This window comes from Rhea americana, unplaced genomic scaffold (genome assembly GCF_003343005.1).
Source record: "Rhea americana isolate MKP2758 unplaced genomic scaffold, rheAme1 scaffold_38, whole genome shotgun sequence".
Classification (NCBI taxonomy): domain Eukaryota; kingdom Metazoa; phylum Chordata; class Aves; order Rheiformes; family Rheidae; genus Rhea; species Rhea americana.
Window position 1 is genome coordinate 414,125 of NW_028186512.1, and position 21,485 is coordinate 435,609.

The following is a 21,485-nucleotide window of genomic DNA, read 5'->3' on the forward strand; positions in this document are numbered from 1 at the left end:
AAAAAAAAAAAAAAAAAAAAAAAAGCTAAAGCTAAAAATCTGTTAGCAGAAATTTGCTGAATGGCCCAGTGTGTTGGAGAGAATAACAATGCTTAAAGACATTTCATTTCTTTAGCTAATGAAATGTAGTATAAATAACAGATGGGGACAGGCTAAATTGTAGGTGAGTAAGTGCCTTTTTATTCCTGCTGCCGCTAGTTTACAGAGATTATGCAGCACTATTTGGTAGTGTTTCACAGAGTAGAGACTAATGCCCTGCCTAGAGGACTGCAGAATCCCATGACCAGCTGAGCAATCGGTCATTACTAAGAACAGCAAAACAGACTGGATCCGGAGGGGATGACAAGAGGGAAGAGCAGGGTAGGTGTATTATCTGATACAGTATCTCATCGCTCATGTAATGTTTTTCTGGCAACTGTGTCCTTTTCACAGTTGTTTTCTTCCTGCTGGAGTGTTGTATGCCATTAATCAGAGAAGGTAACTTTCAGATTCTCCAGTTATTTTTGGAAAACAGCCATTGAGAACTTGCATATTTTGGATATAACCAGTCTATATTTTCTCTCCTTCCCATAGAGAGAACAGAAGTAACTTTGAAACTGTGTTGATCAGTGATACAGCTGCTGTCATCTTTGTAAGCATATGCTAAAGCAACCAAGAATTTACTAAGTTTGCTAAGTATGGATTTTTCACCTACGAACCCTGAGAGCAGATCTTTGTCTGTTTTTTTTTTTTTTTTTTTTTGTGAGAAAACTTTAGTTAGAGAAGATCATGATTCTTAAATCCAAATCTAATTAAAATATTCCAGCCACAAATACTTTATTTTTGTTGTTGTTGAATCTCTTTTTTGATACACAGTGTAACTTCTAGTTCCAGCAAAAGAAGTGCATGAGTGATCTCATGTCATGTTAAGCAATGTTTTTACTTGGAATAAGTGCTTGGTGGAAGGAAAAAACTTTGTTTTTACTGTTACAATTCTTCTGTTTCATATGGAGGGGATTCCTAYTTCCCCATCTCCTAACACATAAATATTTAGTCTTAATTACAGTCTTAATACAAACAATTCTGACAATATTTTATGACTGGATTGGTTCAGGAAGCTTRCCTCCTCTCCCCAGAACAGAGCTTCTTTTGGAAAACTGCTTTTGAGACCATTGTGTCATTTTATTGCCTTGTTTCCATTGGGTTGTCTAAAATAAGTCCATGAACAGCTAAATGAATGCAGTGCTTTGGGCAGGTGTAGGTTTCCCAACTAGGAAGAAAGAATACAGTCTTTTGGGGCAAGTACAGTAGTGACAGCTGCAGTACAGGTTTCCCCACCACACCCTACCCTGCTGTAGGGGACAGAAGATTATTTGCATTACTGCTCAATCTGTCCTCTTCCTTCTCAGACTGTCAGCAAGGAAAAAGGCTCTGCTAAGTGAGTGTTACCCAGTGTGAACAAACTTTCAGTGTTTTCTGTTAGCAGCAGCATTTGATTTTTATCTACATCGGGCAGATCTGAATTGATGACAAAGTTYTCTGTATTTCCCTTAATTACTGTTCCCATACTATTTTTTGTGAGCTTTTTAAATRTGTCTGTTACAGTGTTTGGACTGAGGAAATGTGCTCCCTTAGTGACGTAAGTGCTTTGTTGCAGGTGTTAAAAACAGGTATTTTGTTGAGTGTGTTATAGTTCTACCTAGCTAGTGGTGTGGAAAAAAAAAAAAGCATTTGTGGAGGAGATGGAATATAAATTGATAAGGCTACATCAGCATTTAAAAAAATTGAGATTTTTCAAATGTCTGTAGTAAAGTCTAATTTCATCTTTTTATTAGAACAACTTTAGTAACTGGAAAAAATGGACAGCCATCCTTCTTCCAGCCTGAGAGATAACTAAGGGAGTAAAAATCGCCATTTTGGAGCAGAAAGTAGTCCATCTAATCCAGTCTTCTTACTTTGTTTATGTGCAAAGTGGAAGCCTAAGGAAAAACATAAGAACAGAACATACATACTGGGAAGTATCTGTGTATTCTCTCAGCATCCAGGCTTCTGTGGCTCAGGGGCCTCCTGAGAAAGGTGCTGCTTTGTATTTAATAGCCCTCTATGCATTCACTTTAATTTTGAACCCATGTGAGCTTTTAGCATCCACGATACTCTGGAGCAGGGAGTGCCACAGCGTAACCGTGTGTTGCATGCAAAAGAATCTCTTTGGACTTGGCATCTGCTAGTTTAATATAATGCTTTCTGCATTCCTGTACCGTAGGATACACTCCCTGAAGCTTTGCTGCTTCTTGAGAAAGTTAAAATACCTTTGTTTTGGGTTTAGCTAGACTGTGTTGATCAATTAGGTAGCCTTAAAGAAAAGGTCACTATTATTACTGTTGGAGGCCCAGAGGGATGTTACCGAAGGGAGAGGGAGATAAGGTTGGCTGGCAGGAGAAAAAGGACAGGAACAATTTACTGCCTATGCAGTTAAGGGCATTSTTGAGAGCAGAGGTTAGAGAAATTACCATGTTTATTGGACGAGTGTCTTATTTGAATTCAGAGCCTTTAACATCTGCTGGAGATAATTTTATTTTCTAGACCTTTGTAGAGATTTAGGATCAGGGATTATTACTCAAATGTCAGAGATGAAGTGGTTGTTACAGGAGGAGGGTTACCCCGCTGGTAACTGGTGTTTCYGTCCTTTCAGTTGCCTGGATAAGTTGATTCTCAGACCTGGCAGCTTTTAATTTCCTCTGCCTAGTTTACGCGCTGGCACTTGGTGTGCTGAATGAAGTGCCTGGATGAGCATGTGAAAGAGCTATGTATCTTGGTGATTCTTATGGGCTGGGAGGGGCATTGACTGCTGTGGCTGTGAGGTGTTTCGGAGAGGTATTTCTCAGAGTTGCTGCCCCGGAAAGGTCCGGTTCAGTCTGTTCTGCAAGGTGTTTGCTTCTGAAGCTAAGTTTAGTTGAGTGGGGAAACGTGATGACAGTGATTTCTTCTTCCAAGGTATAATCATCCAATAGAGGCTGAAATATTTACTCATTTGCCATGTAGTTTGAGGTTTCTGATGTTAGAAGGCAGCCGGCATGTGTRATTGAGGGTGGAGGAGGTTCTTTTCTTCTTATGATGTGTTTGTATGGTGACTTGCTTGAATACAAAATCTGTTTCACTGCAGAAGCATCCTCACTTGGTTAAGGCCTTCTTTTGGTTGTTGAAGTAGGTATTTTGGGAGATCTTASAGCAGATTCAGTGGTACTGCTCATGCATTGGGGTACTGCAGTGTTTTGAGGACAGATGTGGGTTTTGTAGATTTAGGTGTGTTTTTRAAAGTCTGTTTGGCTTTAATGGTTGATACTTCCATTTCATACTAGGGGGGAAATTTGAATATCAAAAACTTGGCTKTTTTTTCCCCCAGCTTGGGCTGACGAAGGTACTGCTATTACCTTTATATATAAGCCATATCTTGGCTGTATCTTTATACAGTCCTGACTGCAAGACTCTTACTACTTTGAAAAATAATCTTTAATGGCTGTCTTTTTGGTAATGGTTGACCATGGTCTTGGAGTTGCTGAATCTCTGAATGAACAATAAGCATTGCAATTTTCGTGGTTGTGCGTAAACTTGGATATAAGCACTGTAGACTTACAGCCATCTGAGGGTGTCTTTGGTTACACGGTGTAAGTTTCTGAGGAATCATTTTCTGCCTTTGGTAACCAAAAGTTCTGTCAGTATCCGTGGTGTAGGAGAAACAGAAGTGCTTCAGTTCTTTTGGAAAAGAGAGATGGGAAGAGTGTATAGGCAAACGTGTTGCTTCTCTGACAGTGCTGCAGAGAGGGCATTTTCTGGAAAGGCAGGGCTGGCGGAGGGTGCGGTTGTGGGTGGCTTTAACGTGCCACTTCCCCGTGCGGCGTGCCTTGGGGAAGGGCTGCTGTTAAAAGTTCGCATTCCTAATGCATCCTAGGGTGTAACTGAGTGAGTCAGCAGTACATTGGAACAAGATGTGATCACCCATAGAGATAGTTTTGCTTTTGTGAGACTTTAACATGGGAGGCTTGAAAATGAGCATTTCTGCTGCTTGTTAATTGACGTTATTATTTGCTTAAAGGATATAGGTGGCCAGTTTGAAGTCCGTATGTATCTGTATATGAATGTACTTGTAATATTTTTGTACGAAGTTTTTAGCTTTCGGTTCAAGTTTACAGTGTGGTAGTTTTATTTTTTAAAGTGGTGAGTTAGAGTTCACTGTCTTTGCCTGTGTATTACCATATCTGTTTTATAGAACGCTTTCCTCTTCACAACAAATGCCTTGACTGTCAGCATATGCCTACAATTAAAGCACCGAGCAAATTCCTTTTGTTTCCTCAATTGGTTAAAGCCTAAACTCCAGCAAATTTTACACTGCTCATCTAACTCAGATGGTCTATAAAAAAAAGTTGAATTAGGTTAAAGGAGCCTTAAAATCCAATGGGATGGAATTTGTAAAAGTGCTCAGCATTTGCTGATGTACTATAAAATTCTCAAAAGTGCTCAGCTGATTTTTTTTTTGGCAACTGAAATTACGCCAACATGGGATGCTTCTTCATAATCCCACTTCTGTAGTTGCATTTGAACTTTACATTTTGGATGCTGCTCAAGTTGCTAGGTTTTATATTCAGAACTGGAATTGTATGCTGTTAATCTCTGTTTGACCAGACAGGATCCAGATACAGTCTTAAATGCTGAGTGTAGAAGCTGTTTGGTACTCTCCCATGGAARTGAGACTCGGTTATCTGTCTGCTAAAGGCCATAAGAGTCCTCAAGACTCCCCTGGCACTGCTTCCTCATATGTTCCACTAGTTTCCTCGTTTGRGGACACATGATAGTTGAGGCAAATTGACCCATATGTCACAGAGACTTTTTGCACAGAAGATGCACAGATCTAGGCAAACCAAGAAACATCTATAACTTGCTACCTCRTTTTCAGTACTGCTCTGAAGTCAGTATCCTTTTAAGCATCCAAGCRTTCTCCTCGAGGGCAGCTCAGGGTTCCTCTGCCTTCTGCAGTTCTCGCTCTTGTGATCAGTCTCCTTCAGTCCCTGCTCATTCTCCTTTGAAAGCAAGCTCAGCCTCTGTGTTTTCAAAAGCTAGCAGGGATATACCATTCTCTGACTACCTTTTGAGTGATTTCCCCCTCTAGTCTTCTCTTTTATATCCTGGTTTTAACTGGTTTTAACAGGGGCTGAAGATATCCAGTGYTGTAAGGCAAAGTGTTACCTGCTTTTTCAGTAATCATTAAAGCTTCTGGTCAGATGAGGGCATTCACTTACCTCTTTCCCTCTTTACAGAACTTTAGGTGTAAAGATAGCCATAAGACTACGAGTTATATGTTCTAGAAAGTACACAGACTATTTCTGTATATACTACACAGAAAGTATACAGAGTGTCTTGATCCAGAGCTATGGACACCCCTAGAAAACCTAATATCCATACTTACTAATAGTTAAAGGCCTGTTAAGATATCTTGAATGCTGTTGATCCAGATCTGCAGCTCTGCTTTATATCTTTGACCTGTTCATCTTTTATGATTCAGAAAAGGTTTTGTTCATCTGTGATGTTACTTACAAAGACTCTGAATCTCATTCAGCCACCAGATAGTATTTTGATGTTCAGAGATGTATGTGGCAAGCAGAAGGTCCTGTCAGTGGCTCTAGAGGGCTTTGGTTTACTGGCTGAAAAGCTACTGCAAGTTAATTGAACCAAAGAGYCATTTTTTCAGAAGCAAACTTCATTTCATATTGTTTAACTGTAGAAGTGCACTGTCATCCTACTCCGTTTGCAAATGCCACAACTATGTAGACTTTAATGGTAAAGGATTTCCATGTTAAAAAAAAAATGCAGAGTTTATAGCTAAGTTTGCTAATCCTAACGAGTTGATTCCTCCCTTTGGATATGGTGCTGGACCCAAATATCTTGTCACTGTCACCAAACCAATTCAATGATATTTGTATTTATATTTACTGTACTGCATTACTGTCATGTTGTAGTGATTTTACGCTTAAAGTTATAGGTGTTTTCTACTGTTAGAAATATTTACTACCAAGGTTAAATTGTCTCTAAAGCACTGCAGTATTTCTTAGTTTTTCTCTTTGAGACATGTTCTCAGGGGTATCACAACAGTGAGTAAAAATATGGAGAAATGTCTTCTTGGCTGTTACAGAAGGGCCAAACTCTTCAATGCGCAGAGACGTCTATTCTTCCAGTGCACGCTTTCCTGGGAGCTGAAATCAATAGGCGTCTAATGAAGGCTGAGAATAAGCTGAGCGSCATTCGGAGGAGCTGCCTTTCTGGAATGGGCAGGTTTATGGGTGCATTCAGCTCAGATTGTTCTCTGAAAGAAAATGCTAAGTGAAAAGAGGGTTTTTTTTTTTCTAGGGTGTCCATGGTTCTGGATCAGGAAAGAGTTAATTCAGGATATGCATGAACTAAATAGACTTGCAAGAAATGTTGGCTGTTTCAGCTTCAAGTTTTAAGCTTGACAGCATTAAGTGTGAAAGCTATTACAGCTTGATGACTTCTAGTTTGTTGCAGGAATTGTTATGTGAAATGTTATTATCTGTTACCACGAACTTCTTGGATTTCTGGCCTGTGATCTACCTTAAAATCTAAAGTTCACTTACTGAAATCTGACAGTGACAAGCAAATTAATATGTAATAAGTGGCTGGAGAGTCATTCCTGAAAGGATTTCTCTGGGCTGATCATTGTGAGCTGTTCTAATTAGCTGAACAGCTGGATTTTAGCTGCTTCTTAACTACATCCGTGCTTGTTCAGACAGTGGGAAGTCACAGTTGTGGCATTTAATAAGTGATGTGGAAGTAGACAGCTTCAGCATAGTGATGAGGCTAGAATTGTCGCTGGACTTAATTAGTGGTTCARGATTACTTGTTTTTGGGGCTGGACCCAAGAGGGAAGCAAAATTATACTGGGGTGAATCTGATTTCCTAGATGACCAGATCTGTGCTACTGCGATTTCTGAGGTGACAGGGTTTATTAGCCTTCTGYGCATGCAGGGCTGTGACAATACCGCACTGTTTCGCAGGGAATATGAGGGCATGTCTTAATGTTGCRGAGAGGCCACTGAGGTGCCAGGCTGCTGCCAGCTGCCTTTTTTCTGGTGCTTGTCTGATCTCACAGGGAACCAATCTGGGCAACCAACATCAGCAGAAAAAAAATAGTGAATCAGCTCATGCTGAAGGATGAGAAGAACAGCCAGCCTGAGGTATAGCCAAGATTTGGTGTTTTGCAGTTGATTTAACTTCGTATTAGAAGTGACCCATGGACTTAGGGTTTGTTTTTGGACAAACTTAAACTTTGTCCTCTGCCGCTTCTGCAAGGACAGTCGCTGGCATCCCTGGCTGCCTGTACCTGCTGCCTCTCATGTCACCACAGTGCTCGTGTGGCTCTGCAGCTGCCTAGACCAGCCAGCCTGTCTGGCTGAAAATTAATTGGGATATTTGGGGACAAGGTTGTTTGTTATTATCAAAACTATGTGGCTGATTTAGCCGACCTGTGACTATGTCAGCTCCTGCACAAGAGAGCTGCTGGAAGTGGTGAGTGTGGGAGGATGGGACTACCAGCTGTGCAGTCTCAGTTTGTCTTGCACTGGTAGCGAAACTGCATCTTGAGTTGATGCATCACTTRATCTAATTTGTGCATAATATTTGTRTATTAGAGCACTGACAGRCATGAAAGACCTCTGCAGTTGAGCCATTGAAGACCCTGACCATTTTKCATTAATATATTTYTTTTTCWGTGTAGCTTCACTTAATCCACAGGWTTAATACAATTTTATCTACTGCATCCACACGAGGAAGATAGGACAGCTGCCTCATTTGTCCTTAAGTTTGAAGGCTTTTTGGTAGAACTAATAGGTCTGTTATCTGGATGATGAAATCTGATCTTTTGCAGTACTCTTGAATTAACTTGAAAATTGCTAWTTTTTTTGTAATTCAGTCTGCAATKAAATCATTTAGATGGSATTTTAAACATTTTGTGTTTYGTATGATGTTTTCTAAATAATATTAATAGCTTTCTAATAAGTTATAAAAATACTGCATTGTAGTCCATTGACTTTTGTGAAGATGGCAAGATTTCTAAAGTAACTGAGAGGAATATGTCATGCCTTTTGTTAAATGTATATTTTGCTTCACGGTAATGTCAACGCCAACTATTTAAAAATTCTTGGTTCACATTCTACAAAGTCACTTTTTTTTTAATAGCAACATTTTATTTATATTTTTTTAGGCTGTTTGCATAAGAGAGAGTCAGTAACCATTGCAATTAGAGATATATTAAAAAGCTTACACACAGGGCTGTGATGCTTGGGACTGATGCTTTAAGAAAAGCTCCACATAACATGACGTGATAGGTACATTTTTGAGGCTTTGCAGCAGATACATCGGTATATTTTCAGATGTGTGGATGAAAAGGTAGTCCAGAACCTCCTAGCCTCTTTGCTTAGGTAACTCTGACTTGGATGCCGTCCTGCCTGAGTCCCACACRAATCCCTGTGTGCTCCCTAGGAGATTGCTTTGTGATTACAACTTTCTTGCACTTGAGCAGCACTCGCTCTCATTTCCTGGGCGGGGGCTGCTCAGGTGAGCAGCACTCACCTGCTTGCTGTGCTGGGTCAGAGCCACCCTGCAGGAGCGAGCCTTTGAGTAATGCTGCTGCTGCAGGGGAGCTGCTTTGGAAGAGACACAGTGCTCAGTGCAGGGAAAAAAAGCGTCTGGGCAGAGCCCCTAACAAGGGAGAAACAGTGTTTTATAGGCAGTAGTTGCCCTTACTCCACAGAACAGTTTACAGCTCTTTGCCCRGTCTAGTTTGTCACAATTTTATTTCCCCAGTGCATGGGCTTACAACGCACTTCTGAAGCATTTTCCTCGAGTGGTTATGTTTAGAAAATGTGTSCTTGGAAACCCAGAGCAAGGCCTGCAAGGAAGAGTGAGTGGATATTTGACATCTTTGAATGAACCACTCCAAGCTTTTTTCTTTTGGTAAGGGTGACCGATGGGACCCTTCTCGTATTACTGCCTGCCTGAAGGCCCCGGCTGCTTTCAGAGTAGCAAGCAGAGCAGGTCACAGATCCCTTCTGAACCCAGTGAGKCCCCTGGTTAGCTGGCAGAGAGCCTGAGAAAGGTGGGTTAGTTCCCCCTTTTGAGAGGCTGGGAGGTGATAACTCATGAAAAGCCTCCTGCCTTAGTTGGAAATGTTACAGASTTTGTGCTTTAAACATAGAGTGAGTGAGGTAGGGTGAATCTGCAGATGTTGGGGYGTTGCTCCAGCTGTGCACTCCTGCACTGTGCGTAGCAGGGGGCACATATGAATGGTTTGCCTCTTTACTCACTCCACGTTAGGGGTGGCTGGGATAGTGTTTGAGCTAACATTTTCAGGGTCCTTCATGCTGTTAAACTTCATGCTTCCTGCCTCCTCTTCTGTTTTCTTCCAGCAGTTTGAATTTGTAGCCGTGCTCGCACACGTTGCAGGAGAGCGCAGGAGCTCCTGGCCTTCACGCTGCCAGCTGTTTGCCATCGCACCGCCCCCTCCCTTGTGCTGGTGTGATGGGCTGGGAGTCATGCTGGGAGCAGGACCGGAGATCCCATGCAGATTTGGCTTCTTCCTGCTCCCTTTTTCCTCGCCATGTGTTTTTGGGGGGTTTTTGTATGTGCTCTCATATGTTCACTGATCTGCCTTGCAGCCCGGAGGAGGAGGTGGGAAAGCTGTGGGGGCTCCATATAGCRGAATTATTACTACAACCATAGGAGACCCAAATTTGATTGAGTTATGTTAATTATATGGAGGGCTTGAGAGAAAAGGTGGCCATCAACCGTGGGGCAAAGGAGGATGTGGGCAGGGGTTAGCTCTGGTGTGGGCAAAATCAGTCTGCCGTAACAACAGCATCTCTTTTAAATCGCTGGAGATTAGTGGATAATAAAGTTATGGAATCTGYAGTTCCCTTTCAGGGTTTCATGACGAAAAAAAAAATCTAAATCCACTCTCATTTCCTTCTTTTTAACAGGCCTAAATAATACATAACAATGATTGTGTGTGAAATGTGAATTGATCTCTCTTGGGGGCAGGAAAAGCAGTGCTTTGCCRGAGGAGAGGAAGGGTGTTGATGGTGACCTGTTAATGGAAAGTTGRGGGGGAAGCTATTTCATAATAACTTGTTTTGCCTGTGATATCATAAGTTTTGTAACAGAACTGTGTTATCCTGGATTCTCCATTATACAGACAGTTGCTTACTTGAACCGCCTTGTTCTTGATATACTGGTGCTTCAACTTCACCAGGCTGGTTTCATGAATGATTTTGTGTCCATGTGTACATGTGTGTGCACTTTGATTTTTAAATTCTTTTCTATGCCTTTTGGTTTCTTATGAGATATGGAAAACTTTAACTTTTGTGTGTATGATGACTCCTTTGATTTCTAGCMAAAAATACTTGCTCGTGTCTGAAAAGTGTGCATCATATTCTAAGGCAAATTGCAATGGTTGGAAGTGATCATGTCAGTTAGAGAAAGAACTTACCTGCTCCATCTGGTTCTTGCTGATACCTGAGTTTGCATATTTTATAGATTGAATGTATTTACTATTCTAAAAGATTTCTGATTCATGTTGCCAGACTTTACTCTTCTTTCTGTCTGGTACTAAATATAATCAAAACGCATATTCTTTTATTAAAACCATAAACAGTGTTGTTATTTACAGCAATTAAAGAAGGAGAAGGAACTTAAAAAATGGACATCCAAAAGGATTATACCGAGTTATAAGGAAGGAAGAAAAGAATATGGGGTGCRTTTGGGAAAAACACAACTAAAAGGTTTTTTTTGTTTGTTTTTTTTCCTTAAGACTGTATTATGATGGGACATTTGGAAGGATAATAAGACTCCTTTTCTGCTGAGAATGCACAGTGTTTTCTAATGCAGTTTTGCTATGTGGACAGGAGCCAAGCCACTTCTGAACTGTTTCTGAAACCAGACAAATAGGCGTTGTTTATCCTAGGCCCACCAAACTATTTCAGGGAATGGTTTAGTGAGAGCAACATTCATTTCTGGTCTTCAGTAGACTTCAGAATGGCTCTAAAGGGAGGACGTTCCCATCCATGTTTAACTGTTTCTCTCTCTCTCTCTCTCTCTCTCTCTCTCTCTCTGTATTTTTTTTTTTCCTCCACCTCTCTCCTCCAAATCCCTCCATACTTCACCCTGCTGGTGCCACTGCAGTCATAAGCCATTGCTGTGCAAGTGCTGGTGGAGCCAAATGGGGCTGACAGAGAAATTGCCAGTGTCTGTGCGCTGCCCGYCTGTTTCGGGCATAGACACACAAGTGTTGAAATGCAAGTGCCCTCTCTCTACTGACATCCCTGCTGTCGCTGCGGCAGAGGGTTTCTGGAAAAGCCTTGAGTAATAGGTCTTTCTGCTGTAKTAAAGATACCATATTAATTTGAACCAGATATAGTCTGTCTGATTTTTAGCCTTAAAAAAGAGGGCACTTTCAAAGACTTCCCACCAATAAGTATGCTCTATCTGTTGTGCTTAATAAATAAATAAATAAAWTCCCTTTCTGAATTAGTTTTGGTTTGTTTTTTTGAGCTCCCCTGTAGCTTTGTATATGTTATTGTATGTATATGTATATGTATAGGTTATTAATATGCTCCCACCTTTTGACAATGATAATCTTGAGTTACTTTGGGGGTTTTAACTGCAAAAATAGTAGAGGTTGCTGTATCGGTGTTAAAAAAGACCTTCAGAAGAACAGCGTCATAAAACTTAGTCTTACCAAGAAAACAGATGATTTGGCAAAAGGAAACATTTTTCTATCCTTGTGTATCCACAAATTTTTGGTCACGTTGTCCTCCTTTCTAACCCCACCCACCAAGTTATTACTGAAAAATGCAACCTCAATGCAAAGTGAAGTTATGTTGTTAAGTAATTGTTAAAAATATTTAGTAAAGGGAGTGTAGYTTTTTCCTGGACTATGTAAGTTCTGTAAATTTACAGGAATATTAAATCTTCAGATGCTAAATATGAGAATATACACTTGTACAAGAGCTCTTCACATTCTGCTCATTTGAAGGGAAAACTTGGAGAAATTCACACACAATCAAGAGAACAAGTGGTTATTAAAATTAGCTTTCTATCTTTGCACAGATGGAAAGAAAGCTGTATCCTGGTTTTCATTAGGAGGGATTGAGTATGATGTTCTGCAGAGTATTGCACAAGTTTGGGGAAAATGAACTTGGCAAGGACTGTACAGTGTGTAGGGAGTCTGCATGATGTTGTTTAGCTGTTTTCTCTTTGAGACATTAACTGCATTGTAATCTCTCTCTTTTTTTTTTTTTCCTTTAAGCCAAGGACCCTTGTCATCTATAAGAGCAGCAATCAAGAGATGTAAGTCTATTCTTAAGAAAGTTTACTTATTGAGAACATTTTCTTATGCACTAGTACTGAAGTGAACATCTCTGGCCCTGGGTTGCACATACCCAATTTTAGTTCACTTGGTAAAACAGAAGCTTGTTCCATTTCAGAAGAAATCTCCAGCAACCGTTCATTGCCTCTCCTAGGGACAGAATTAGATTCATGCACTGCACTCTTTATGGAAAATAAAAWGAATTGTTTATAAATCTTGAATGAAAGACCAATCTCTTCTTCCCTGATTTCATTGTTTATTGACTCTYTCTTTCTCCATAATTATGATATTTCCAGGCAGAAAATTTCTTCATCTGCATCCTCCAAAGTATGCTCTTCCTTTATTCCCCTTTTCATTTTTATTTCCTTTCTGTCCATGTTTTCAATTTCATACTAATAAAAGAACTCTGAGGATTTTGCTGTGGGGAAAAAGACATTAGTGTGAGTACCGCTGATCTGCTTCTCCTGGACTTGAGGCTTATTAGCGTGGATTGGGTTGGAGGTAGTCATAGGGGATCGTGAAAGATTTATTCAGAGCAAGTCTGCCTGATACTATAGTTTAAATGCAGTACTTTATCTGTGCTATTGCTGCCAGACATAGGAAACTGGAAAACAGTACCAGATCACAGAAGGCCTTTTATGGTGAATCGAGGAACTGATTCTAGACTGCCTGCACCCCAGTCCCTGGTCTAACCGTGAAACCATAAAAAAGATCATTAAACAGTTTATATATAATGTTTTTGAAAATATAGTAACAAGTGATACTTTGTTTTGAGGCACAATCAGACAAAAAATGTTTCTAGTCAAGAAGCCTAGGCTCATGACTGTTATAATATTGTATGTAATTATATTAGTTTGTGAATAACTATGATAAAATAAAAATACCATGTGAGTTATTCAGATAAGCTGGAAAAAACTTCCTGCATATACTGAGGCAGTGTGTGAGACTATAATTCTATGTATACCAGTAACCATACCAGTGGAGAGATCTAAATTAAAAGTAGACCCTGAAAAATTCCTTTCTGAAGAAAGGATAATATTTTCTGGAAAAAGATATTTTAATTAATATAGTTAAAAATCTATTTTTATTTCTTAATCACAGCTTCCATTGGCTACTGAACTCTGATTTTTTTTTTTCAAGACACATGATAAGTGTCTGGATGATTTCAACTTTCCATTCTGTGGAAAATGCTTAAAATTACTTAGTACTGTTAGGTCTCTCCCTCTCTTGTGACTGAGGAAGAAGATGGACTATTTTCTTTCTTGCCACTCTGACTACAACTCTGTATAGAAAGGTGGTGTCGTCTTGTTTTAGCTGTTTGACAGCTCAGCAGAATCTCTCTTCCTGAGACAAAAATAAAAAATAAAAGAAGTGTGTACTTTATGTTATGAAGTAAGACTGAAGATGTCCCATTAAAAGGTAACTCTTTCCCTCATTTCCTTCTTCTCTGCCCAGGCTGCTCTAATTGCTCTAATAGCTTGCATTAAGAGAAGGCTGTATCTATTGCATATTGACATGAGGCCTCCACCCTCATGGCTGTTGCTGAACAGTAATACAGTATGCACCATAGAGAAAATGGTCAGAAAATGCATTATGTGTCTAAGGCACTGAACTGTGCAGGATAAGATCTTACCAAGACATACTTGTGTCTGGAGAAAAGTGGGTCCAAGATGTCTGAAGAAAACAAGCATGTGAAAATAAGATGTGTTTGCGAGTCATTGTCTAGTCTAAACTCTTCAAACGTTACCTGTGAATTTGTAATGAAGGTCTCAGCAGAGAACACACTGCTAAATCCAGCTCCCACTGAAATCAGTGGAACCATTTCCGTTGACTTCAGAGACAGCATCACACACATTGATGTCAAAGGAAGGAAAAAGGCAAGCCAAATGCTGCAACCRTGGGCCAAGGGGGAATGGTATTTGCACCATTTTCCACCTTAGGTGGTATTAAGGAGAAAGGCTGCAGAAGCAATTCTGCTGCCATAAAACACTGGAAGAAACTGCAAGTTTGTTCCAGTCTCATTCTGTCCTAAGCAAATATGTGGTTGAAGGATGTGTAAGAGCTTGTCCTGGAGACCACAGCACATGCTCTGAGGCTGCGGCTTCCCATCTGGCAGTTTTGCAGCTGCTTTTGGCTGGGGGTTTTGTTTGTTTTTCATTTCTGTTTTGTTTTACTTGGGAGTTTCCTGGGTTCTTSTGGCTGCCGCTCTTTCCCCAGCCAGATGGGGCAGGTGACCTCATTCTCCCCCCATCCACACAACCACTGGGGCTGGCATAGTGCAGGGAGGGTGCAGAGGCAGCGCCAGGCAGCCGGAGGGAAGGCAAGGCAAGGCAAGGCGTCAGCCGTCTTCATTCATCATTGCTGTCTAATTTGTGCGAAATGGCAGGCTTGCTCTTAGGGTGTAGTTATGCAAGCTTTATAATAATAATAATGAGGGGCAGGAAATGGAGTCTGCTCTTGAGAGTGGCACGTTCCCTCCCTTGTGCCGCTGGTGGTCTGACCCCAGAGGGAGTGGGTTCAGGGAGGTAAAATGGGCAAAAGCTARCTTCACAGGAAGTGGTTAGTTTTATGTGTATTTAACACTCTGAACTGGCTGACTGTGGGGTCAGGTGAGTGCTAATGTTGGTTCAAGAGRGGGGACAGAAATCAGTGATTGGAAGGAGAGTTGGGTGGCACGATCTCTTCTAGCTACATCCAAGCATTAATTAAATCAGCCTAGCTTTAATGTCAGGTAACCCTCCTAGTTYCCTGAGGTGCCTGGAAGCAGAGCTGAGAGAAAGGAGCAAGACCTCCCCCGTGTGCCAAGAAACAGTTCAAGAGGAAAACGTCAGCTCTTCTTTTTCCAGAGTTCTATGAAAWTTTCCAATTTGTTAGAAACTCCATTTCTGCCACTTCTACATAAATTGTCTGGTCAAATCTTAGCTGATTTTTTGTTTATTTTTGGTTCTGGCTTAAGCTTGAAGGTGTCTCTGTAGACGTATGCCGTGTTCAGTATTGCAAAGACAGCAAGCATGGCCTCTTACCTGGATCCTTTCTGTCACCTCTTCTAGTGTATTATTTTGTAGGTAAGGAAAGGAGCAGAARTAATGTTTTATTCTTTCTACTTGCCTGCTTTAGAGGCTCTCTCTTAGGTGCTATGGTGACTAATCTGTATTCCAAAGCAGATAAACAGTGAGCAGAATAACTTCTTAGGCTAACRTTCTGCACATTTTGTAGGGCTAATGGTAGATTTATCTAGCCCAGAGTGGAAAAAGCATTGAAAGAAGTTGTATTTTTAAATACTAGCACATATTCTTGTTGCAGAAAGTAATATTATTACTTTAAAATCTATTGATAATAGTTAATATAAATCAACTGGAATAGTTAATTGCAGAACCATGTTTATTTACAGCTACTGGGAGAGAGAATGATAAAATCATCAGGAATACTTGAAATTTGATTTCCCACAAAATTTGGGCTATTTGAGGTTAAGATTGCAGTCTTTGGTGGGAAAAGAAACCTGCTTTTAAAACAGTAAGTCTACAGTAACCAAACTGTTCAATATTTCATATGGATTTGCTAATGGAAATAYAAAAATGATTACACAGCATTTATATTGTGGAAGTACTCAGTGCTTACAGCAGGATGGTATCTCTGAGCAGGTCTCTGAATAAACTTTGTAGTTGCCTCTGTGTTGCCTAAAAAGCTTGCCTAAAAGACTACAAGTTCAGCCAAAATCTCTTCATAAGACTCTAAAATGCATGTCAGACTCCTGTTGCCACCAGTTCTTTCATATCACAGTTTAGGAGTTTGTGGTATARTAGCTACTGTAAAATGTACCTGTGCTAACATCTCTTAGCTTAAAATACCTCTTGCCCCATAGTCTGTGCATTTCAAATGTAAAGGAAAAGATTAACTGCCCTTGCAAAAATACTGCACAGAGGAGAAATAGGGGAAGAAAAACATTCCAAAACTTAAATATGTAGCACAGAATGAGTACCCTTTGTCACTACATGTCCAGAAGCAATTGGATGAAGACCTATGAGTGGTATTGGTAAGAAAAACAGGTCACTGATTTATTCGTTATTTACAGTATTTTCATTAATACTTTACTTAGAATTGCAGATGAGGTATTAAATACTACTGAACTAGATCAAACACATTTGGATGCTTCCTTGACACTAGTTCAAGTAAATGTTTCTAGTGAAAATATTATGGGTTGGTTTGACTATTTATTTATTCTTCCCTGAGACCAACAAAATTACAAGGAGGAAAGATGTGAGTTGTATGAGTTGAGCTTTTCCTGTTCTATGCCCACTTTAACTCCTTTGCTTACCTTTCACTTAAATATCTCTAAATATATGCTCCTGGAAATCCCAGTGCTTCTCACCTGAGTGCGGAAGGTGAGGAGCCAACTATCTTAGCTATCAATATGTAACTCAGGGCTGAAATACTTCTCCATTAGCCTCCCTGATTGAGCAATTTTATTAAATCTTAATGGTGTCACAATTTGAAGTCCGGGAGTAAAATTTGAAATCCAAGGGTAAGTTTTCCAGAGAAACCATAAAGGGAATGAAGAAYAGATTTACAGTATCAAAAGACCATAGCAAGGCCAGAAAAAATGACTTTTTTTATTTGTTTTTAAATCAGGTATGTATTGTATTTTTAAAATTCCTGTCTTCTCTCATACTCTTTTTAATTCAAATTCATTTCTTTGAAATGATAAAGAAATAAAAGCTGTTCAAGCCAGGAGACAAGGGTTATTTAGACAGTTTGTATTTTGTTTTCGTTAGCATTTGTTGAACTCTAAAGAATGTTTGTGAGCTGGAGATGGAATAGCTTTCACCTCTGCTCCCTCTGTGGAGATTTAAGAGCTTCCAAAACAAAAGATGTACTAAAAGCATGAAGAGCCATACTTGAGGTTCCTACGCTTGTAACAAAAATGTGAAAGCAAAAAGGAGGGGCTGATGAAGGAAAGAAGAGGAGAATCTATTCAATTTCCTTAAGAAATTTTTGTATTAAATATTTATGTATGTGCAAGTAGCTTAATTCCATAAATGTCAGTAAGATTTTTTTCTTCGAGCAATAGGTACCATGTCAAAATGTATGTGGTGGCTTAGGAGTTAACTCATTTGAAGAAGCAGACATGGTATTTGTACCTACTAATAAAATTATTTGTATAGAAATACTCTAAGTGATGTTAGTTGCAAGTGAGTTTACCTCCTTACTTGAGATTTGGAGTTCGCTGTATTACCCTAGATCTGTATGCTCCACTGTAGTTTTCTGCCCTTACCAAGAGAGAGAAAGGTTTGAGCTTTTTTTGGTTTTTGTTTGTTTGTATTAGTAACTGAAATAAATAGAAGTACTTTCAAAGTCCCTCAGGACAAAAATAGCATGTAGAATTTCTCTCAAGTTGAAGATTAAATGAAAGAAGTTGACAGGTTTATCAGTTCAGTTGTACAGCCCTCATTAATTGGTTTTCATTTCTAATGCCTTTATCACTGTAATTGGGATGTAACCCAAGCAGTTGTATTGAATACATTTACTAAATGAACACTTTCTTCCATCCTCTTGCAAAAGTAAACTTGAAGAGCTTGGCTTTCTTCCCCCTGGCCGCTGCCCTCAAATGAGTGGGTAATATCAATGCTGTGTTAAGGCATGGGGAAGAGAAAGTGAAGCTGAGGTGTCACTTATGTAGGAGATTTTTTGTTTTTATTCAGCCAAATGATTTTTATGGAGCTGGGTTAGAAGTTGGGCAATTTATACCAGAAACTCGGAGACGTTTCTGGCATCTCTGCCACCTCCTAGGTGGATCAGCCCGTCTGAGCATGCTTCTTAGTGAGGTGCAAGTACGAATTGTGGGATCTCAGCCTCAYGAGATCTGGGACAGCTTTCCCCTCCTGCCCCTCCTTTTCTTTTTCTCTTTTGGGAAAGGAAAAAGCTTAGGCCCAGACAGAGCATGATTTCAGACTAAATAGAGCATTCAAAGAAGTTTGACTTCCCTCCTCTCGTTCCTACGGTGGCACTTTGTTGAACCCTACACTGGACTTTTGCATACTCACTTGAATTCTTCACTGTTAATTTGTTGCAGAGGAGGTACTAAACTCCTGTTGTTAAAATCAGCATGAATCTGGGAATAAAATCTTCTTCAACTTTAATTTTCTAAGCCACTGTATTATGTATAGGCATTACAGTTGTCCRTCTGAGATACTGGCATGTGCGCTCTCCTTGTGCGACTAACCCATTTGATCGTGGTTTCTGTCGCTCTGAAGCCTTGGTTTGTTCTTCTTCTTTCTCACCTCCTCYTCTTCTTCTGTAACCCCTTCTTTTTTTCCTCTAGCACTCATGAATAGTGCACATCAAAAATGCCCCGTGGAAGAGGTATGTCTGACACAGCACTATGTGATTCTTAAATCAAGTACGCTTTGCTGAGTTCAGCTCGGATTCTGTGATGGCACAGGAACAGCACAGTTGTCAGCTTCTGCACAATAAGACTCTACCACTTCCTGAATTGCATTTGCTATGTAAAAACTTGTCCCTCAGCTGATTTCTTCTTTTTTTCCTCAATCAAAATGAAAAAGTAATGTGGCCATTGGAAAAAATTATTTGAATATAAATATGACAAAAATAGAAAAATGAAGAGGTCAAGATTTATTTACTTCACGTAACTTAAAACACAGTGGTTTGAAAAAAAAAGAAAAATGTTGGTGACTTTTAATCGCCATTGGTTACATTTAGTAAATTTCTATCTGAGGATATATGATGTGAGAAAATAACTTTTTTTTTTTTTTAATGTAAGGAAGGTGAGTTTTTAAAATTTTGTACCTTAGTGCTTTTTTTCTTTTTAAAAATGTCTTTTTTTGTTACCTCACCAAAAAAGGAATAAAAGAACACATCTCAGAAATGAGCTATCAAAAGCAAAGTCAGATGTGTTTAGCGCTTCTCTGTATTTATTGATGGACTGTTGTAACTAATGAAAAAAACAACAACAACAAAAAAAAGTTCCAACTCTAGGGTCCCCACAATACCCAAGGCAGGAACACATCACAAGGAACAAGAAGAAAGGGGATGGCACCCTTTTTGGTGGTAACTCAGATGTATAGAATGACTTAAACTGATAATGAAACTGTGCCCTCAACCTTTGAAAAATATTCCCTCATATTTAATACAAATAATTTTTATTTGAACATGGCCATTCTTAAAATCTGGAATTCATGATCTGATGCTGTATGCTCTCAGTTTCATTTATGGTGGATTGGTAGGGGATATGCTATTATCCTTATCTTACTGGTGTGACAGTATATTTTAATTTCTTTAAAATGTTTGTTTATTTTATTTAAATAGCTTCTCGGACCTCTAACCATAGTGAGCAGCAGAGGGATAGAAGGTATGATGCTGTTATTTATATTACAAACATATATTGTTGAAAAGCTTATTAGATTGTGTTGCAGTATTATGTTTTATGTATTACTTTCTCCTCCAGTTTATTTTTTTCTCACTTTCCTTTTTGTTTTAAAAATAAATTAGACTTGGAATAAAATAGAAATATGGTGGCTCTTAAGCACAGAGTGGGTTAAGGATTTGAGGAGCTTTCTGGTCAAGTTTTTGGTGTGTCTTGAAAAAATATTTTTAAAACATACCGTCAACCAACCATCTCCTTTTACTTTCCTAACATCAGTTTATGGGATTACGTGGCAGTATAAATAAATACACACATTCAGGCCTCCTTCCAGTTTCTCAGAGAATATTGAGAAAGGAGGTCACCAACCTGGATAGTTGGTGAGCTGAATCTGTCATAATTTTAGTAGTAAGTGAGCTGTATCCCTCTCAATTTTAAAAAATAATTTTAAAAATTATATTTCCGCGCTGTTTTTCTGTTAGCGGACAGAGGCTTCTGTAGCAGATGCTTCATGTGCTCGCAAAACTCACTTCTCAAAATGTATTTTGTGCCAGATTTGAGAGAGCAATGGTGGTCCGTTCCTTGTGAAGTCTTGGGGTGGTAGAAAAGCAGTTTTAACTACCCTGTTGTCTTCGCATTGCAGCAGGCTAAGGGCAAGCACATGATTAATTCTTACTATTCCATGAAGTCTAAGGCTTGTTCCATCTAATTGAGTTACACTTGTATTTAAGCATGTAAATTATTTCACTGAAGCCAGTAAACCTACTTTTTGGCTTAGGCATTTAATTAGGTGCTTTGAAGCCTAAGTGTTTGATAAACAGGTTGGGTAAGTTGCTTTGAAATTGTGAAAGGTATCTTTGGTTAAGTCACAAAGGTGTGAATTGTTCTGATTTCCCATACTGAGAAAACCATGCTTTTTTAATATCTAAAATAACTGTTTTAAAACATGTTAGTTAATTATTCCCCTTGCCTTAATCTGCAGACGTCCTGAAATTACAATAGTTGCTGCTGAACCCCTCCGGCCATCCTCCTGGTTTCCGGGTGTAAGCCCTGTCTCTCCCCAGGGTTTAGGATTCCCTTCTGCTTCATCTCATGCTCAGTGGAGAGCAAATGAGTTTATTCCAGCTGAGGTGAGCACATATTTACATGAGGTGTGTGTTTGATTTTAAAGGTGAGAAGCACATTAAGTTGGAGAGAACCAGTATTATCTGTGACAAGGCTCTTTTCTTCTGCACGTTAATTTAGAATCTTTAGATTACAAGCTTTCTTTTTTTTTTTATGTTCAGCTTTGAACATATATAAATTTTTATCATTTTGTTTTGTAGCTTCCACCATCTTATGAGCAGGTGATAAAAGAAATCAATCAAGTGCAAGTCAACGCAACAAATAACAATAATGCTGCTGCTCCTAGACATACCACTACTTCTGCAACACAGACTGACTTTCCAGAGGAACTAATCACCTGTTTTCCAGGAAGTAATGTAAGAAACAGTCTGCCTGCATGCTGGGAATCTGCAGGCTGTCCAGGTGAGCTTTTTTTGATCTTCCATTGACAAAAGCCTTGCTCCATCTCGTGAAGATGCTCTTCATTGCTGATGTATGCAGCAATTAACATGAATAACAGTAAAATTTTGGGAGTGATTACTTCTATAAATTCCTGTAGAGCTCCCCTCTTGTAAAGAACTGCCATATAGATTA

At 39.4% G+C, this 21,485-nt stretch overlaps 1 protein-coding gene across 2 annotated transcripts in view; it reads left to right on the forward strand.

Annotated features, from left to right (window-relative positions):
• SH3D19 (SH3 domain containing 19) overlaps positions 1 to 21,485 on the forward strand; it is a 65,237-nt gene that overhangs the window by 10,585 nt on the left and 33,167 nt on the right. For both annotated transcript variants that reach the window (XM_085313161.1, XM_085313162.1), the window contains exons 2-6: positions 12,350 to 12,390; positions 18,729 to 18,769; positions 19,733 to 19,775; positions 20,770 to 20,917; positions 21,113 to 21,314. In XM_085313161.1, coding sequence (XP_085169287.1) covers positions 18,754 to 18,769; positions 19,733 to 19,775; positions 20,770 to 20,917; positions 21,113 to 21,314 — 409 coding nt within the window. In that variant the 5' untranslated portion in view covers positions 12,350 to 12,390; positions 18,729 to 18,753. The remainder of the gene's footprint in view (positions 1 to 12,349; positions 12,391 to 18,728; positions 18,770 to 19,732; positions 19,776 to 20,769; positions 20,918 to 21,112; positions 21,315 to 21,485) is intronic.